The sequence below is a fragment of the Gadus macrocephalus genome, chromosome 4 (genome assembly GCF_031168955.1).
Source record: "Gadus macrocephalus chromosome 4, ASM3116895v1".
Taxonomy (NCBI): Eukaryota; Metazoa; Chordata; class Actinopteri; order Gadiformes; family Gadidae; genus Gadus; species Gadus macrocephalus.
Window position 1 is genome coordinate 22,170,126 of NC_082385.1, and position 20,277 is coordinate 22,190,402.

Consider the following 20,277-nt stretch of genomic DNA (forward strand, 5'->3'; position numbering starts at 1 on the left):
CAGTGACGCCTCCCTTCCTGATGAGCTTAACCACTTTCATGGACGCTTTGATAGGGAAAACAGGGAGGTGGCCTTCAAGGCTGTGCTCCCTGCAGACCACCAGCCCCTCACTCTCTCCCCCACCGACGAGTGTGCAGCACTGAGCAGGACTAATGCATGGAAGGCTGCTGGATCTGATGGTGTCCCCGGATGGGTCCTCAGGGCCTGTGCTGTGCAGCTGACTGAGGTCTGGACCGACATTTTCAACCTGTCACGAGCCCAAGCAGTTGTCCCTGTGTGCCTCAAAACCACCTCCATCGTGCCGGTGCCAAAACACTCCACTGCAGCGAGCCTGAATGACTCCCACCTAGTTGCACTTACCCCCATCATCTCAAAGTGCTTCGAGAGGCTGGTCCTGGCTCACCTCAAAACCTGCCTGCCACCCACACTGGACCCTTTCCAATTTGCCTACCGCCAAAACAGGAGCACAGAGGATGCCATCTCCACGGCACTCCACTCCGCCCTCTCCCACCTTGACAACAACAACACCTATGATAGAATACTGATCATTGGCTTCAGCTCAGCGTTCAACACCATCATCCCCTCCAAACTGATCACCAAGTTTACTGAGCTGGGCAACAACACCTCCCTCTGCAACTGGATACAGGACCCCCCCCCCCCCCCTCCCTATCCATTGCACTAATCCATACTAGTTGAAAGGTCTCATTGGTCACAAAACTCAATACATTTTGTCTTACAAGTAGGTTGTGTCATATCTGGCTCTAGGTGAGTTTGGTAACTAAGATTCCTAGTGTTTAGAATTACGATTGTTTGTTCTAACTTTCCATCTGTTACTACAGTGTGATTTAGACCTGTCGTGTTGTGATCAATTAAGAGGTAATTCTTCTGCTATAGTTTCTGCCACTTAAGAGGGAACAAAAGGCTTGATAGCTGGGCGGAGCCAAGTCTGCCTATTTAGCAGAGTCGGGAAGCTGAGTAAACTCAATACATTTTGTCTTACAAGTAGGTTGTGTCATATCTGGCTGTAGGTGAGTTTGGTTACGAAGATTCCTAGTGTTTAGAATTACGATTGTTCTAACTTTCCATCTGTTACTAAAGTGTGATTTAGACCTGTCGTGTTGTGATCAATTAAGAGGTCGTTCTTCTGCTATAGTTTCTGCCACTTAATGGGGAACAAAAGGCTTGATTGCTGGGCGGAGCCAAGTCTGCCTATTTAGCAGAGTCGGAAAGCTGAGTAAACTCAATACATTTTGTCTTACAAGTAGGTTGTCATATCTGGCTGTAGGTGAGTTTGGTAACTTAGATTCCTAGTGTTTAGAATTACGATTGTTTGTTCTAACTTTCCATCTGTTACTACAGTGTGATTTAGACCTGTCGTGTTGTGATCAGTTAAGAGGTCGTTCTTCTGCTATAGTTTCTGCCACTTAAGGGGGAACAAAAGGCTTATTAGCTAGGCGGAGCCAAGTCTGCCTATTTAGCAGAGTCGGGAAGCTGAGTAAACTAAATACATTTTGTCTTACAAGTAGGTTGTGTCATATCTGGCTGTAGGAGAGTTTGGTAACTAAGATTCCTAGTGTTTAGAATTACGAATGTTTGTTCTAACTTTCCATCTGTAACTACAGTGTGATTTAGACCTGTCGTGTTGCGATCAGTTAAGAGGTCGTTCTTCTGCTATAGTTTCTGCCACTTAAGGGGGAACAAAAGGCTTGATAGCTGGGCGGAGCCAAGTCTGCCTCAGCTACCATGCCCATTTAAGGGCTAGCTATTGTTAGCGTCAGGACCCAGCAAACGAAGACTAAGGGAGTCTCTCTGCTGCGGGAGTCCCTCGAGGAAGCCCGGGGAGGCCACCTGCCCTATTGTAGCTATGTGTCGTACTTCAATCATTGTCAGGATTTCTACCCGTAGACAGCATTACCATGGCTCCTCTGCTTGGCGAAGTAACCTGTCTAATCTTGACCATCCACCTACCCTTGCTTACAATGACCTTGAGGTGATGGGAGGACTCTGGAACTGCCAATCGGCGGTCAAGAAGGCGGACTAGATATCAGCCTACGCGTTGTAAATAATTCTTATGAAGGTCTGTTAAAATAACCACTTTCACCATGCTTTTATTTTGATACTGTATTTTGCCGTCATGGGTCTTTTATTTTGACGCAGGAAGTTTGAATCTACAGTAGGTAACTTGACTTGAAGGAGATCGCGCGATAAGGTTATTACGTGTAATTACGGAAGGAATTCAGGCTACAAACGGTTGCTCTGCATAACAATTTGTAGTAATTAATAAGTGCCTAGCTGGAATGGGAACAAGGTATTGTGTGTTTAATTTGTTTAAGACTTTATATTACTTAAAATGTGTTGTTGCTGTACAGCCGTGCAAATGTTATCTTCATGGCGATAGTTGTATATGTGTAAGAGCTAATTAATGTTATTTATCTGTCCTGTAGCTCTTACGGTGTTTATGAAGAAAGATGTGAAGAAAGGAATATTTATGCTCAAAACAAGGCTGACGGCTGAACGTAAATAAAGGCTTCTGAAACATCTGTAAGCTTCACCATTGTCCGGCTGGGGTTCGCTACAGTAAGAGCTTGACCCACATCGATTCGACGATTTTTTGCCGCCATGACGGGTCACGACGGAGGGTCTTCACTGCATGCCTGCTGCTGTTGCTGCTACATCGCCCCATGCTGTTCACATGGAGTCTTCGAGCAGCACATGTTCCTGCATGTCAACGCATGATCCACTACGGCAATCCGGGCAGCGGTCTCGTGGATTCGGTGCATTGGTCAAGTACAGTCGCATTCATTGACGCAGAACTGAGCATTACCCAATATCATATGGTCTACGGTACTTCCAATGAGGTGAGCAACACATTAACAGCTTCTTGAACTGAACCAGAGAACATTTAATGCTCACCTGCTCATCTGCAACGAAGGAACTGTTGATACGTTTATACAGACGGACACATTCATGTGGACTCTTTATAATTAAGGACATTAAAAAAAAAAAAAAAAAAAAAAGGGGGAAATTGAACTGCATTTCATGCTATCTGAAAATTTTGCTTATAATGTTATTTACCTGAACATTTACAGTTATTTGAGTGTCTGCACATTAATGTAACTGCTAGTTATTTTTGTACTGGGGTTCTGATATTCTATGTTTAAACTGCTTAAGAGTTCGATCTTATCTGCTTCAGGGTTTTCATCTGGCTTAATAATTCTGAGTTAGGAGTTGATAATGTCAAAGTCAGGTTATGATAGTGACACAGAGGAGCAAATGGCTGGTTCTCAGCATGAAGTTCAAGATTTGCAGAGGGAGCTCCACTCAGTGGCAGACTCATCATGCCTGAAGGAAACGACTGAAGTGGTGGAAGAAGGTCAGAGTCATCTCCAAGGTAAACTGGATGACCCACCTGGAGGTCCCAGACGTTCCGAACGTGCACGGAACCCTACCGAGAAGATGCGTGCACTACAAGCGGAGGAGGCCAAGAAAATGGAGAAAGGGCTGCTCTCCATGTACGAGCAATGGAAACTCAAAATACGAAAAGCAAGAGATCAACTGAAGTCCTACATGCCAGATGATGAGCTCTGGCCTCTCGTGGAAGAACTTAGGAAAAGTAAGGAAGACATAATGAACATATATTCTGAAATGCGAGATCTTGCCACACCTTCCACTGATATCAGACGACGAGTCGATACTTGTGAATCAGTCACCACAGAAATCATTATCATTGCCCACAACAGAGCAATAGATGATGAAGTTGAGTTTAACGAGAAGCAGGAAAGACATCGCCTTCATGAACTCCTCCACCGTGACTATGCAAAGTCTGTCTATGGATCCGCCGCGTCCTTGACAAGTCATAGCAAGTCTGACCATCACTCCATGACTTCCTCTATGGCGGCCAAGCGTGCGGATGCAGCAGCAGAACTAGCAGTGAAGGAAACCAATTATGAGATGATGATAGCCGAAGAGAGACAAAGGGAAGTGATTCGAGAGTTAGAGGAACAACAGAGGATAGCTCTAGAGGCACAAAGGTATGAGTTGGAGCGACTGCAGGCAGAGAAGGAAGTGCGAGCAGCTAAGGCCAAGCTGAATGTGTACAATAAGGAGACAGAACATAAAGCTGCTGACTGCATCAACATTGAAAAGGATAAGGAAGCAACGAATGTGCCTGTAACTGCCGTCTCGCCATCCCATGTTGCAACACCCTCTCATAAAGACATTTCCTCACTGGCTCAGGTCTTTCAAGACAGCATAGCCTTGAATAGGCTCCCTGTTCCAGAGCCATTCGTCTTCAATGGTGATCCAATACGATTCACTGAATGGAAAGCATCATTTTCCTCGCTCATTGACCAAAGAGCTATCACTCCAGCTGAAAAACTCTATTATTTGAAGAAGTATGTGGCCGGCCCAGCACGCCAGGTGCTAGATGGCACCTTTTTCCGAAACGATGATGAAGCCTACCAGGATGCCTGGAACAAGCTCACTCGTCGCTTCGGCCAGCCCTTTGCCATTCAGAGAGCATTCAGAGAGAAGCTTACCAATTGGCCTAGGATACAACCTAAAGATGCCGAGGGACTCAGAAACTTCTCTGATTTTCTAAATGCCTGTCAAGATGCCATGCCTCATGTCAAGGGTCTCGACATATTAAACGACTGCGAGGAAAACCAGAAGCTTGTCTATAAACTACCAGACTGGGCAGCTTCACGCTGGAACCGACAAGCCACACGAAGCCTGAACGATAGGCAAGAATTCCCAAGTTTCAAGGACTTTGCAATATTTGTGTCAACTGAAGCTGAGATTGCCTGCAATCCAATTACGTCGCTTTATGCTCTTCGCTCATCAGACTCTAACGCTGAAAAGAGAAATCTCAGAGACACAAAGACAAACCAGGCCAGTGTTTACACCACTCAAGCAGCTACGGACATCTTCAACAAAGGGTCAGAACAGAGAAAAACATGTATTCTCTGTCAAGATAATAGACACCAGCTTCATGCGTGTCCCAAGTTTACAGAAATGTTGTTGGTAGAGCGACGGAACTATGTAAAGGAGAAGAAACTCTGCTACGGATGCCTAAAATTCGGCCACAGCGCAAAAAGCTGTCGTCATCGCTACTGTTGCGACAACTGTAAAGGAAAACATCCGACGGCCCTCCACGATTACAACTATGGGAAGGAGAAGTCTTCATCAGAAGCAGCGACAAATCAAAGAGCTGTTGCAACGTCGCTCAGTGTTGCAGGCGAAGGCTCATCCTACACATCGATGGTGATGCCAGTGTGGGTGTCATCCAAAAACAACCCAACTGCTGAGAGACTTGTCTACGCTCTACTTGACACTCAAAGCGATACAACATTCATCGACCAAGAAGTGAGTGACAGTCTAAATGCTGACAAGTATCCAGTGAAGTTGAAGCTGACGACCATGAGTGGAATGAACACGGTTCTCTCAAGTGAGAGTGTTTTCGGCCTCTGTGTAAGGGGATACAGCTCTGCAATTCAGTTTGATCTCCCAGTTGCCTACTCAAAGGACTGCATACCTGTAAACCGTGCTCATATTCCCACTTGTGAGACGGCTAAGCAATGGAGTCACCTCAGAGAAATAGCAGAAGAAATCCAACCTCTGAAGGACTGTGAAATAGGGCTCCTGATAGGCTATAACTGCTCTAGAGCCATGGCACCAAGGCAGGTTATTCTAGGAGGAGATGAGGAACCTTATGCTGTACGGACAGACTTAGGATGGAGTATTGTGGGGCGCTCATCGCAAAGCTATGATCCGCCGAGCTCAAGTCGCCTGTGCCACAAAATCTCCATTAAAGTACTGCCTCCGGTAACTCCGGCCGACGCTATTCGCATTCTGGAATCTGACTTCAAGGATGATAGTGAAGACAGCAAAACAGTGTCACAAGATGACATCACCTTCCTCAACAAGCTAAATGAGGGCATACAGAAAAACAAACATGGCCATTACCAAATGCCTCTACCCTTCAAAAACAGACCCAGTATGCCTGACAACAAAAACTCAGTCATGATACGCCTCAACCACCTCAAAAGAAAACTGCAGCGGGATGAAAAGTATAAGGAGCAGTATGTCAAGTTCATGGAGGAGATCATCGAAAGGGGAGATGCAGAGCAGATCGAAGACGGTGGGAGTGAAGGTGAGAGATGGTACATTCCCCATCATGGTGTTCGGCACGCAAAGAAGCCAGATAAGCTTCGTGTAGTGTTCGATTGCTCTGCCAGACACAAAGGAACCAGCTTGAATGACCATCTCCTCTCAGGGCCTGACTTGCTGAACAACTTGAGCGGTGTTCTCATCCGCTTCCGACGTTACCCTGTTGCTTTGATGTGTGACATTGAGAAAATGTTCCATCAATTCCATGTGGATGAGGCTGATCGCAACTACCTGCGCTTTCTTTGGTGGAAGCAAGGAGACTTGAACTCACCGCCCAGTGAGTTCCGTATGAAGGTGCATCTGTTCGGTGCAGCCTCCTCCCCTGGATGTGCAAACTTCGGGATGAAGCATCTAGCTAAGGAGAATGACGACCTCTACCCTAAAGGCTCACAGTTTATCATGAGGGATTTCTATGTTGATGATGGCCTCACCAGTGCTGGCAGCACCGAAGAAGCTGTTCAGCTTGCCAGAGAAGCTCGTGAACTCTGTGCCATGGGTGGACTCAGATTACACAAATTTGTGTCAAATGAGAGAAATGTCCTAGAAAGTATACCGCCCTCTGAAAGAGCAATCAATGTGACGAATATGGACCTCACGTTCGATGAACTGCCGCTTGAGAGAGCCCTGGGGATTCAATGGGATGTGGAGTCCGACCATTTTCGTCTCAGTGTCAGCCTCAAGGATCAGCCGGCAACACGTCGCGGCATTCTTTCTACAGTTGCCTCCTTGTATGATCCTCTCGGGTTCGTGGCGCCAGTTCTGCTCAAAGCGAAGATCATTCTTCAGGAGATGTGTAGGCGAGGCACAGGCTGGGACGATCCTCTCCCTGACGAGCTCCGTCCAAAATGGGAAAAATGGAGAGATGATCTAGCTCAGTTGGATAATGTCACTATACCCCGCACTTACTCACCAGCTGGATTTGGGAAGGTTTTGAAGACACAGCTGCATCATTTCTCAGATGCTAGCTTGAAGGGTTATGGTCAGTGTTCATACTTGAGACTACAAAATGAGGAGGGAGACGTTCACTGTGCCTTAGTTGTAGGAAAATCACGCGTCTCGCCATCAAAAGTTACAACTGTTCCAAGATTGGAACTGACGGCTGCAGTTGTCTCTGTGAAGATGAGCAACATGCTCAAGGAGGAATTTGGATCAGCTGACACTGAGGAGGTCTTCTGGACCGACTCTAAGGTGGTCTTGGGATACATAAAAAACGAAGCACGACGATTCCACACCTTTGTGGCTAACCGTGTTCAGAAGATTCACCTCAGCTCAGACCCTCAACAATGGAGATATGTTCCAACCAATGAGAATCCTGCTGACCATGCTTCCAGGAGCTTGACTCCCAGCGAGCTTTTGTCATCCACCTGGTTCACTGGACCCAAGTTCTTGTGGCACAAGGAAATGAAGCCGCCGGCAGATGAAATTCCAGAGTTAATAATTGGAGACCCAGAGGTCAGAAGTGCTTTGGTACTTAACACAAGAACTACAGAGCAAGCGAGCCTTGTTGATCGTTTATCTAAGTTCTCATCTTGGTCACTGGCTATTCGAGCTGTTGCACGCCTTTTAAGGCGCATCAGAAAGAACAGATCAAACAACCTCACCACTGTAACAGAACGAGAAGATGCAGAACATTGCATAATCAAAGACCTGCAGAAAAACGTGTACCAAGAAGAGTTGAAACTGCTGAGCAAAGGGGTCCCCCTACCCTCTCACAATTCACTACACTCTCTTGATGCCTTCCTCGATAAAGATGGTGTCTTCAGGGTGGGAGGAAGGCTGTGCAACTCTTCTCTTCCCAACTCCATCAAGCACCCTGCAATCATTCCCAAAGATCATCACATTACAAAAATGATCATTGCTCATCACCATGAAAGAATCGAACATCAAGGTAAAGGCCTCACCCTCAATGAGATCAGGTCCCACGGCTACTGGATTCCAGGAATCAACAGGGCAGTAGCATCCCACATTCGTCAATGCGTCACCTGTAGACGGCACCGGAAACCAACGGAAGAGCAAAGGATGGCTGATCTACCCCCCGAACGCGTGGAACCATCACCCCCCTTCACCTTCTGTGGAATGGACTGCTTTGGTCCATTCCTCACGAAGCAAGGAAGAAAGGAGAACAAGAGGTATGGTCTACTTTTCACTTGCTTTAGCTCCCGTGCCATTCATATTGAGATGCTGGATGGCATGTCCACAGAGGCCCTCATCAATGGCCTCCGATGCTTCATTGCTATGCGTGGTGCTGTTCGTCAGATCAAGTCCGATCAAGGTAGCAACTTCGTTGGAGCCAAAAACGAACTTAAGGAAGCTCTAAAGGAAGTTGATGCAGACCGGCTGGCTGTATTCCTTGCTGAAAAACAATGTGACTTTTGCATGAATGCACCTTATTCAAGCCATGTCGGAGGTGTTTGGGAGAGACAGATTAGGACGGTGAGAAGCGTTCTAAGGTCCACGCTTGCTCTTTCCTCTGGAAGGCTAAATGATGCTTCACTGCGGGCTTTTCTCTATGAAGCTATGGCAATCGTCAACAGTCGACCACTGACTGTTGACAACCTCAGTGATCCTCATAGTCTTGAGCCACTCACACCTAATCATCTTCTGACTATGAAAACTGTCAGGGCCTTACCACCTCCAGGCGAGTTCGTCAGAGAGGACATGTATGGCAAGAAAAGGTGGCGACATGTTCAATACCTGGCAGAACAGTTTTGGAGTCGATGGCGAAAGGAATACCTGGCCAACATCTCTCTCAGACAACGTTGGCATGCACCGAAGAGAAATCTTCAAGTTGGAGATATCGTAATGATGAAAGGAGAGGATGCACACAGGAACGAGTGGAGATTAGGTAGAGTTTTAGAAACTACTATTGACAAAGACGGACTAGTAAGGAGAGTTAAGATCTGCCTCGGTGACAGGAATCTTGGCAAGAAAGGAGAGCGTCTCCATAAGATGTCTGAAGTCGAGCGCCCTGTCCAAAGGCTAGTCCTGCTATTGGAGACTAATTAAACTTGTTCTCTCTTTACATAATTTGTTTTTGCACTTTCATGAGGAAGGTCATTTTTTTGTTAGAAATCATTCGTGTTTAATGTTAACTGTATACTGTTCCATTATGGACTCATGATTGGTGGGAGTGTAAATAATTCTTATGAAGGTCTGTTAAAATAACCACTTTCACCATGCTTTTATTTTGATACTGTATTTTGCCGTCATGGGTCTTTTATTTTGACGCAGGAAGTTTGAATCTACAGTAGGTAACTTGACTTGAAGGAGATCGCGCGATAAGGTTATTACGTGTAATTACGGAAGGAATTCAGGCTACAAACGGTTGCTCTGCATAACAATTTGTAGTAATTAATAAGTGCCTAGCTGGAATGGGAACAAGGTATTGTGTGTTTAATTTGTTTAAGACTTTATATTACTTAAAATGTGTTGTTGCTGTACAGCCGTGCAAATGTTATCTTCATGGCGATAGTTGTATATGTGTAAGAGCTAATTAATGTTATTTATCTGTCCTGTAGCTCTTACGGTGTTTATGAAGAAAGATGTGAAGAAAGAAATATTTATGCTCAAAACAAGGCTGACGGCTGAACGTAAATAAAGGCTTCTGAAACATCTGTAAGCTTCACCATTGTCCGGCTGGGGTTCGCTACACGCGTCCCTCATGACCCTTCACTTCCTGGCCCTGACAGAGACCTGGATCACTCCAGAGAACCCTGCTACTCCTGCTGCCCTCTCCACCGTCTACTCATTCTCGCACACCCCTAGACCATCCGGGCGAGGAGGGGGGACCGGACTCCTCATCTCGCCCATGTGGTCCTACCAGGTCCTTCCACTAGAACACTTGGCCAGATCTGCGTTTTAACTCCACGCTGTCACTGTCACCTATGGAAGCATATATGTAGCAAAATTCAAATGGCAATGCAATTTGGAATTACATTATGCATTTGACAATTCATTATGCAATTTTATAATGTAATTTGTAAATACGTTATTCAAAGTGTATTTTAACATGCAAAGTGACAATGCAATCCTCAATTAAATTTGCAAAAGTTATAACAATACAAATAGAATAACATTTTGTCAAATTATTTGAGTTCCTTTATACAAATTGAAAAGCTATAGCGTCCCCGTGATTGCAATCCACTTCGCCACGCTCCGTGTGTTGCGATATTCAAATGGCATTTCAATCCGCAAAACGGAATCCAAAACGGAATCCAAAGAGGGAATCCAAAGAGGAATCCAAAGAGGAATCCAAAAAGTCAATATGCAAAGTGGCAAACGTATCAGCCAATCAGCGTCTGGGCGGGAACTACGTCACTTGCTCGTAATTTCCTTGTTCACTTCTAGTTCTTCGTATGTGTCAGGTCCATGGTCACCAATGGAGATTATTGATACGCTCCGAAGTTTGGCCGATAATGTGGAGAACACAGATGCAGTAGATAGAGTGCGTGTTCTGGGAGATAGGATGGACGACTTATCCTCACTGGTACGTTTTGACGCCAGTGTGGTAAACACAAAGATTTCCCAAGTGCTACAGGCACTGGGTGCGAAACATACGGTCGGGAGACTCACCGTCTCCACCCACTCCTCACCTACAAAGCTCTCCACAACCTAGCCCCCAGTTACCTCTGGGACCTCCTCCAAGAATACACTCCCTCCCGCTCCCTCCGCTCAACCTCTGCTGGACTACTATGTATCCCCACATCACGACTCATTACGAATGGGTGCCCGATCATTCAGCTGTTCAGCACCCAGGCTCTGGAACTCCCTCCCCCCACACATAAAAAAGTCAGACACAATAGAAAGTGACGTAGTTCCCGCCCAGACGCTGATTGGCTGATACGTTTGCCACTTTGCATATTGACTTTTTGGATTCCTCTTTGGATTCCTCTTTGGATTTCCTCTTTGGATTCCGTTTTGCGGATTGAAATGTCATTTGAATATCGCAACACACGGAGCGTGGCGAAGTGGATTGCAATCACGGGGACGCTATAGCTTTTCAATTTGAATAAAGGAACTCAAAGAATTTGACAAAATGTTATTGTATTTTTATTGTTATAACTTTTGCAAATTTAATTGAGGATTGCATTCTCACTTTGCATATTAAAATACACTTTGAATAACGTATTTACAAAGGACATTATGAAATTGCATAATGCATTGTCAATTGCATAACGTAATTACTTATTGAATTGCAAATTGCAAATTGCATTGCCATTTGAATTATGCTACATATATGCTTCCATAGTCACCATTCATATATATATATATCTGTATATATTCACATATATATATGTGTATGTATATATGTATGTATGTGTGTATATGTGTATATATATATATATGTATGTATATATGGTGTTGTGTATATATATTTATATTGTCCTTAAATTTGTTATTTGTTTTTCTTAGGTTGTATCTTTTGTGTATGTATGTGTATTTATGTTGCATGTATATATATATATGTATATGTGTGTGTGTGTGTGTGTGTGTATGTATATGTGTATATATATGGATATGGATATATATATGTTATATTTTATATTATATTCTTAATAATTATTTATTTGTGTATGTATATCTGGAGTTCGTGACAAAAATAATTTCCCTCTGGGATTATTTGTCAGGGTGTGGGTGTTTCCCTGTTGTTTCCCTCCTGTGTTGATTACTGTTCCCTCCCCTAATGTGTCTCAGCTGTTCCTCGTTGTGTTTGTTATTTAAGCCCTCGTCTTTCCTTTGTTCCTTGTGCTGTCATTGTGGTTAGTTGTGGTTTGCTGTGGTTAGTTGTGATTGTTAGTCCTGCGTGTTCCCTGTCGTCTCCCGAGTTCCCTGTCGTCTCCCGAGTTGTCTCCCGAGTTCCCTGATTCCTGTGCCTTAGCCTTTAGGCCTGAATAAAGTGCAGTTTTCCCTGAAACCGTCTGCATCTGGGTCCTACCTGCCTGCCTGCACCCGCAACCCCTTAACAGAATGACAGCACCAACATTGGACCCAGCGGACGATCAAGCTAGCCGTGAGTGGGAGGATTTATTTGAGTTCCTAGGGAAGGCAATAGATCGCTGGGAGAGTTTGGGGTACCACCCGGTTCCTCCTGGCACTCCAGCTCCCACGCTGACTCCGGTCCCCGAGCCCTGTCCGGTTCCTGAGCCGACTCCTCGCCTTCCAGAGGGGGACCGGCCTCTTCGCCTCATTGAGGTGGTCCGCCCTCTGCTCCTGCCTGAGGGGGCCCGCCCCCTGCCCCTTCCAGAGGGGGACCGGCCTCTGCTCCTGCCGGAGGGGGTCCGCTCTCCAGACCGTCCAGGGGAGGCACGCCCTCCGTTCCTGCCTGGCCTTCCACCAGAGGGGACCCGCCCTCTACCTGGCCTTCCTCCTGATGGGACCCGCCCTCTACCTGGCCTTCCTCCTGAGGGGACCCGCCCTCTACCTGGCCTGCCTCCTGAGGGGACCCGCCCTCTACCTGGCCTTCCTCCTGAGGGGACCCGCCCTCTACCTGCCCTTCCTCCTGAGGGGACCCGCCCTCTACCTGGCCTACCTCCTGTGGGGACCCGCCCTCTACCTGGCCTTCCTCCTGAGGGGACCCGCCCTCTACCTGGCCTGCCTCCTGAGGGGACCCGCCCTCTACCTGGCCTTCCTGAGGGGACCCGCCCTCTACCTGGCCTTCCTCCTGTGGGGACCCGCCCTCTACCTGGCCTTCCTCCTGAGGGGACCTGCCCTCTACCTGGCCTTCCTCCAGAGGGGACCCGCCCTCTACCTCGCCTTCCTCTTGAGGGGACCCGCCCTCTACCTCGCCTTCGCCGGCCTCCTGAAGGGTTCCGCCTTCACCGCTGCCGGCCTTCTGAGGGGGTTCTTTGCCACTGCAGGTCTCCTGAGGGACTGAGCCCTCATCGTCCTTGCCGCCGGCCTCCTGAAGGGTTCCGCCTTCACTCTGCCTCTGCTTGCCCCTCAGGCCGTCCGCCTGAGGCTCCCTGCCATGCCCTGGGGCAGTTTTCTGGCCGCCCGCCTGACGTCCCTCGGCTCTGCCCCAGTCCATTTAACTCCTGGCGCCCCTCCACCCACCCGTTTTGGGTTTGACTTTCTTTGTTTTTTTGCTTGTCGTGGTCGCCTGGGAGTCGACCCTTAAGGGGGGGGTACTGTCAGGGTGTGGGTGTTTCCCTGTTGTTTCCCTCCTGTGTTGATTACTGTTCCCTCCCCTAATGTGTCTCAGCTGTTCCTCGTTCTGTTTGTTATTTAAGCCCTCGTCTTTCCTTTGTTCCTTGTGCTGTCATTGTGGTTAGTTGTGGTTTGCTGTGGTTAGTTGTGGTTGTTAGTCCTGCGTGTTCCGTGTTCCCTGTCGTCTCCCGAGTTCCTTGTTCCCTCCCGAGTTCCCTGTTGTCTCCCGAGTTCCCTGATTCCTGTGCCTTAGCCTTTAGGCCTGAATAAAGTGCAGTTTCCTGAAACCGTCTGCGTTTGGGTCCTACCTGCCTGCCTGCACCAGCTACCCGTAACATTATTAAAGTCTCTCTCTCTCTCTCTCTCTCTCTCTCTCTCTCTCTCTCTCTCTCTCTCTCTACAATTTATATATATATTGTGGTGATCTACCGTCCTCCAGGTCCCCTCCGTGACTTCAACATCCTGCCAGAGAAGTTGCACTCACCTGAACCAACCAACTTTTTCGCCAGCTTTGATTTAACACAATCCCCTTCTCTTCCCACACACACCAGCTTGACCTAATATTCACCAGGTCCTGCGGCACCTCTGCTCTCCGTTACCCCGCTCCCCGTGTCTGACCATCACTTTGTAGATTTTTCTCCCCCCCTCCTCTCTAGTCCCCACATTGCCCCACTAACCTCAAATCCCTCTCTCCCTCTACGTTTGCCTCTACTGTTCTGTCTTCACTACCTTCTATCGAACGATCCTCTCAACCATCTACAGATGAATCTTCAGACACTCTGCTATCCTCCCTCTCCTCCTCCTTGGATTCCCTCTGTCCCTTCCAGGGCTCCAGACTAACCTTTTCCTTGGGTGCACTGGTGCGCCTAAATTTTTAATTTGGGTGCACCCAAGTTTTGAGTTGTTGAGGGGGGGGGGGCGTTGGACCGTGCCTGCCTTGCGCTAAGTTGTTGACGGGGGGGGGGGGGCAACGCCATTGATTAATAATATTTTGACCATTAAATAAATGTCGAATCTGTCTCTCTCATAAAGAATATCGTCAGACAATGCCAAGGGATCGGTTCTGTCCCGAAAAACCCTCTGTCTCCGGAGAGACGCCTGTACAATAAGTGCGCCGAGGTCCATGGGAACACCCACAAATGGTGACGCCATTATCGGAGGAGGGGCTAGGAAGCTGCGCACGCCGATGTAAGTAGCCGATCTCCGGGTAGACTCGGTGAAAAGCTGCTCCCGACCAGGTTTGGTTGCGAGCGTAAGTCACCATGGCGATACAGCGATGCTTAAAGAGATCGACTTTCATGGTACAGCTAACCCAGGCTTTCAGCTCAACATACCTCGCTAACCCTCTAATCGAGCTTCGTAGTACAGGCCCCTGGATTGGGCTTCGCGGGTTTGTTTACCGGCGTTGCTATTGTTACCGTGTTCCAACGGTTTATTAGGTATCTAATAAACCGTTGGAACATCTAATAAACCGCTGTCTAATCAATACCGTGGTCATTACAATATTATGAATAGACTGCTCTGTAAAAAAATAATTATAATTATACCAGATACATTTTCAGTCGCACCGGTGCGCCCAAATAAAATATTTGGTCGCACTACCCCGAATTCTAGGCGTATGTGCGCCCAAATTAGGCGCACTCCTGAGCCCTGCCTTCCACTCCAGACCAGAGCGATCCTCACCCCCCCTTGGCTGTCCGATCCTCTGCAGACTTGTAGAACAAAGTTGCGAGCAGCTGAGAGGAAATGGAAGAGATCAGACTGTCCTAATGATCTATCTCACTATCTTTTCCTTCTTTCAGATTTCACCTCTTGTGTGTCAACAACCAAATCTGCCTTCTACTGGAACAAAATCAATTCCTCTGCCTCAAACACCAGGAAACTGGTTTTCCCTGTTCTCGTCCCTCCTCAACCCTCCCTCACCCCCACCTCCTTCCTGCCTCACTGCTGATGACTTTGTCACCTACTTTACCCAGAAAGTGAAGGACATTAGCTCCTCTTTTATCCCTGCCTCCATTCTCCCTCCTCCCATCCCCTCCATTGTCTTTACCCAATTTAGCCCTCTCCCCTCTGACAAGGTCAACAAAATAATAACATCTAACCATGCCACCACCTGCCCCCTTGACGCTATCCCCTCCTCTCTCCTCAAAGATGTCTCAAGCGACATCCTGCCATTTCTCACCTCAATTATCAACTCCTCCCTCACTTCAGGCATTGTTCCAGCGTCTTTCAAGACTGCCAGAATAAAGCCTCTCCTCAAAAAAACAACTCTTAATACCACAGACATCCAGAACTACAGACCGGTATCTCTTCTTTCATTCCTGTCTAAATACTGGAACGTGCCGTTGCTAACCAACTGTCCTCCTATCTCTCATCTAACAACCTCCTTGACCCTCACCAGTCAGGTTTCAAGAAGGCAAACTCCACTGAGACGGCTCTCCTCGCGGTGACTGAGTTGCTCCGAGCCTCGTCCCTCATCGGTTCTCATTCTCCTCGACCTGTCCGCAGAATTTTACACATTGAACCACCAGATCCTCCTTGCCACTCTTGCCGAGCTTGGCATCGCTGAATCTGCTCTTTCCTGGTTCACATCCTACCTGACGAACCGTACCTATCAAGTGACATGGAATGGCTCCTTGTCTAAACCTTGCACGCTTGAAACTGGTGGCCCTCAAGGCTCTGTACTGGGGACTTCTGTTCTCCCTCTATACCAGAACTCTGGGCTCGGTAATTGCTTCACACAGCTTTTCCTATTACTGCTCTGCTGACGACACTCTATTTCTCTCTTTCCCCTCATCTGATAAAGCCCTGATTGCCACACGCATATCGGAATGTCTGGCGGACGTCAGCACCTGGACAACTGCCCATCACCTGAGGCTTAACCTCAACAAAACCGAGCTCCTCCTAATCCCAGGAAAAGATTGCCCACACATGGACTTAATGGTCAACGTTGAGAACATCACTGTATCCCCTTCTCCATTTGCCAGAAACCTCGGTGTGGTATTAGACAATCAGTTATGCTGCACCGCAAACATCACTGCGGTGGCCCGATCCTGCAGATTTGCAATTTCCTGCCTCTGCGATTAAACCTTTGCAGCGCATCCAGAATGTGGCAGCGCGCATTCCGGAAAAAAGTGTCTGCTAAATGCCCTAAATGTAAATGTAGTTGACTGAACAATTATCCCTTTACTTGAATGTACATATCCTCTGTATCAACAACCATAGTACTCTACTTATTTTATTGTTTTATATTTATATATACTGCACTTATTGTACCTCTATGCTGCTCTGATACTACATAACTCATGTACAAACTACACCTTACTGCTCTTTTGGACTTCTGGTTGGTCACAAAACCTCATTTCGTTGTACAATAAAGTGAATCCAATCCAATCCAATGCCGACCCCTGCTCTAGATGTTTCACCTCCGGTCTCTGACACTCAGGAAAAGGGAGCCATTCCATCACTCCAACTCAACCTAAATACCCAGCGGAGAAGCAGTTTCTCTGCACCAAATAACGCAACACAAAAATAGACCAGCCTACATCATCTCCTCCCATCTGGTCTCAGCGCAACACAAAGCAAGTTATCTAAACAGTTCTGTAGCATTTACATTTAGGGCCTTTAGCAGACGATTTTATCCAAAGCGACTTACAATTAGTATATTTGTCAGAAGAAGGAGAAACAACCATGTATCGCTGTCGGTACAGTAAGGATGTTCATAGAACCAAGTGCAAAGCACAAACAATCGCTAGATTAACCCATTCGCCGTATACAACAAGATAGCTCCGATAAGATGCTACACAACTAGATACTGTAACTAAGTACGACATACATAAGTGCGTACAATAAGTGGCAGGACGTACAACATACAACAAGTAGGAGGGGTGGGAGGGGGAGGCTAAGCAGAGTCTAGGTGAACTCTGAACAGGTGATTCTTGAAGACAAAGACTATATTAGCATGTAGAACATATGAACCGCTCCCTGAGTCAGGCCGCAGTGTGTCCTAGTGATGAGTTGTAAAGTGTGTGGCTGGATTGGTGGGTCCGGACCATATGGCAGCAGGGCAGCAGCTGTGTGGGCCAGGCGGTGGGGGGGGGGGGAGTTTGAATGAAGCGTCCCTCCCTGGGTCACCTGAGTCAGGTTCGGCCGGGGGTGTCGTAGTCACCTTTGAAGTGAGCGAAGGCTAACTGCGCTTCCTTTGCTAACTTTGTCTCTGATTCTGCTGTTTTGCCGTACTGACGGTGCTGCTTGCTCAGGTCAAAATGTCGCTTCACCAGTTGATCACCTGTGGAACGAGACAGAGGCGGAGGGAGGGAGAGAGAGATAGCAGGGAGGGAGGGAGGGGGAGGGAGGAAGAAGAGGGGAGGGAGGTCGAGAGAGAGAGATATTGCAGGGATTGAGGGAGAGAGGGATAGCAGGGAGGGATAGCAGGGAGGGAGAGAGGGGGAGGGAGAGAGGGGAGGGAGAGAGAGAGGGGGAGGAAGGGAGGGGAGGGAGAGAGGATAGCAGGGAGGGAGAGGAGGAGGAAGAGAGGGGAGGGAGAGAGGGATAACAGGGAGGGAGAGAGAGAGGGGGAGGAAGGGAGGGAGAGGACGGGAGAGAGAGAGGTATTGCAGGGATTGAGGGAAAGAGGGGAGGGAGAGAGGGATAGAAGGGAGGGAGAGAGAACGGAGGGAGGGAGGGGGAGGGAGAGGGGGAAGGAAGGGGGAGGGAGAGGGGGAAGGAAGGGGGAGGGAGGGAGAGGGGCGAGGGAGGAAGTGACAGGGAGGGACAGAGGGGGAATGAGAGAAGGGTTGAGGGGAGGAAGGGCAGAGGGGAAGATAGGTGAGGAGAGAGAGAGAACAGAACAGAAAAGGTGAAGGTTGAATTTCAATTCAATTTCAATTCAATTCAATTCAATTTTATTTGTATAGCCCCTAATCACCATTACAGTCTCAAAGGGCTTAACAGGCCAAATATTTATGACACCCCCCTTTACCCATGTCCCCACACGGGCAAGAAAAAACTCCCTTGAAATCAGCAAGGAAGAAATCTTGAGAAGAAACGCATAGTAGGGGATCCCTTCTTCCAGGGATGGTCAGGAGTGCAATGGGTGCCACAATTGACATACAGGTAAATACATGCACATCATATTAAAATGGTGATGGGGTTCTGGCCGTTTATCCATGAGGAGAGTCCAGGCATCCAGTCCAGTACTCGGAACACGCTAGAACAGACAGAATAGTGAATTAGAACGGAAAAGTACATAGTGGGAATGTATACTGTAATAACAAAAGCACAAGCAAACAGAGTGGTATTCACTTCGCATCTGTCGTTTTCACACTCCGATGTTCCAAATGCAAGATTGTAGAGGTGCGTTTTGAGCTTTCCTATGAATAGCTCCACAGAGTCCGCTTCCCTGATCGCTGATGGCAGCCTATTCCATAGGAAGGGGGCTCGATAGGCAAACGCTCTCTGTCCAGCCGATTTCTTTTTAACCTTCGGCAGTGAAAGAAGGCCAGCACCCGAAGACCGGAGGGACCGAGAAGGACTATAAGGAATGATCAGGTCCTTCAGGTAGGATGGAGATAATCCATGCAAGGCTTTATAGGTTAGCAGTAGCACCTTAAAGTCTGATCTGAAAGTTATTGGTAGCCAGTGCAGAGAGGCGAGAATAGGTGTGATATGATCAAACCTTCTCGTTCTGGTCAGCAGTCTAGCTGCCGCATTCTGTACAAGCTGTAGACTTTTTGTGGTAGAGTTCGGTAATCCCGAGAACAGTGCATTGCAATAGTCCAGTCTTGATGTAACAAATGCATGAATCAGTGTCTCTGCATCCACTGCAGATAACATTGGTCTGATTCTTGCAATGTTTCTCAGATGGAAAAAGGCAATTCTAGTTATACTTCTTATATGTTGGTCAAAGCATAGTTGAGGGTCAAACAGGACACCAAGATTTTTGACGGACGCACTCTGTGGGATTGCGAGGCCATCCAACCACAGTGAGACATCCTCAAACTCTCTCCGGTCCCGCTTCGAGCCGATAATTATCAGCTCTGTCTTCCCAGTGTTAAGCTGTAGGAAGTTTTGTGACATCCAGCCCTTCACAGCAGCCAGACAGGACTCAACCCTTTGAATCTGGGCCGAGTCCCTGGACTCTACAGGAATGTAGAGCTGGGTGTCATCCACGTAGCAGTGGAAACTAATTCAGAAGCTGCGGATAACGTCGCCCAGGGGAAGCATGTAGATTGCAAAAAGTAATGGACCAAGGACCGACCCTTGTGGTACGCCAAAGCGTAATTTGCAGTGCTTTGATTCTGAACCCTCATGAAGCACAAATCGGGTTCTATCTGTGAGGTACGATTCAAGCCAACCAAGAGCCGTACCCCCGAAACCAACATAGTGCTCAAGACAGTGAAGAAGAGTGCTGTGGTCGATCGTGTCGAACGCAGCGCTCAGGTCCAGCAGCATAAGCATTGAGCTTGTATTTTTATCCAAAGCAAGAAGGATGTCATTTACAACTCTTGTAATAGCAGTTTCAGTTGAGTGGAAATTCCTGAACCCCGACTGGAAAGGTTAGAAGAGATTGTTCCTCGTCAGATAATCAACGATTTGCTTTGCTACAATCCTTTCCTGTACCTTGGACAGGAAGGGCAGATTAGATATAGGCCGATAGTTCCTGACTAATTCAGGATCTAGGCCAGGCTTTTTGAGTAGCGGTTTTATCACCGCAGCCTTCAAATTGGAGGGAACGATTCCTGTTGAAAACGAGAGATTCATAAGCGAGAGGATTGCAGGCCCCACCGTGGGAAGAAGTTCCTTGAGAACCCTGGAAGGGAGAGGATCCAACATCCAACTTATTGGCTTTGATGCCTTTATCACCCTTTCAAGTTCCACCAAAGTAATTGCCTTGAACTCCAGGAGAGTTGCGTCAGAGTTCCCCATCCTACTTGGCAGGACCCCATCCTGCCCCACAGGATG

The 20,277-nt window shown here is 47.5% G+C and overlaps 1 protein-coding gene across 2 annotated transcripts; it reads left to right on the forward strand.

The window, feature by feature from the left end:
- Nucleotides 1–2,062: 2,062 nt before the first annotated feature.
- LOC132455140 (uncharacterized) lies at nucleotides 2,063–9,816 on the forward strand. Of its 2 annotated transcripts, XR_009525097.1 has the most exons (3): nucleotides 2,063–2,308; nucleotides 2,445–9,550; nucleotides 9,687–9,816. XR_009525097.1 is itself a non-coding variant. In XM_060048864.1 (2 exons), exon 2 carries the CDS (start codon nucleotides 3,235–3,237, stop codon nucleotides 9,172–9,174), a length of 5,940 nt encoding a protein of 1,979 aa, XP_059904847.1. In that variant the 5' UTR covers nucleotides 2,063–2,308; nucleotides 2,445–3,234; the 3' UTR covers nucleotides 9,175–9,675. The 2 variants fall into 2 exon arrangements, 1 of the variants encoding a protein (XP_059904847.1); XM_060048864.1 differs by lacking the exon at nucleotides 9,687–9,816 and having other exon boundaries at nucleotides 2,445–9,675.
- The last annotated feature ends 10,461 nt before the right edge of the window (nucleotides 9,817–20,277 follow it).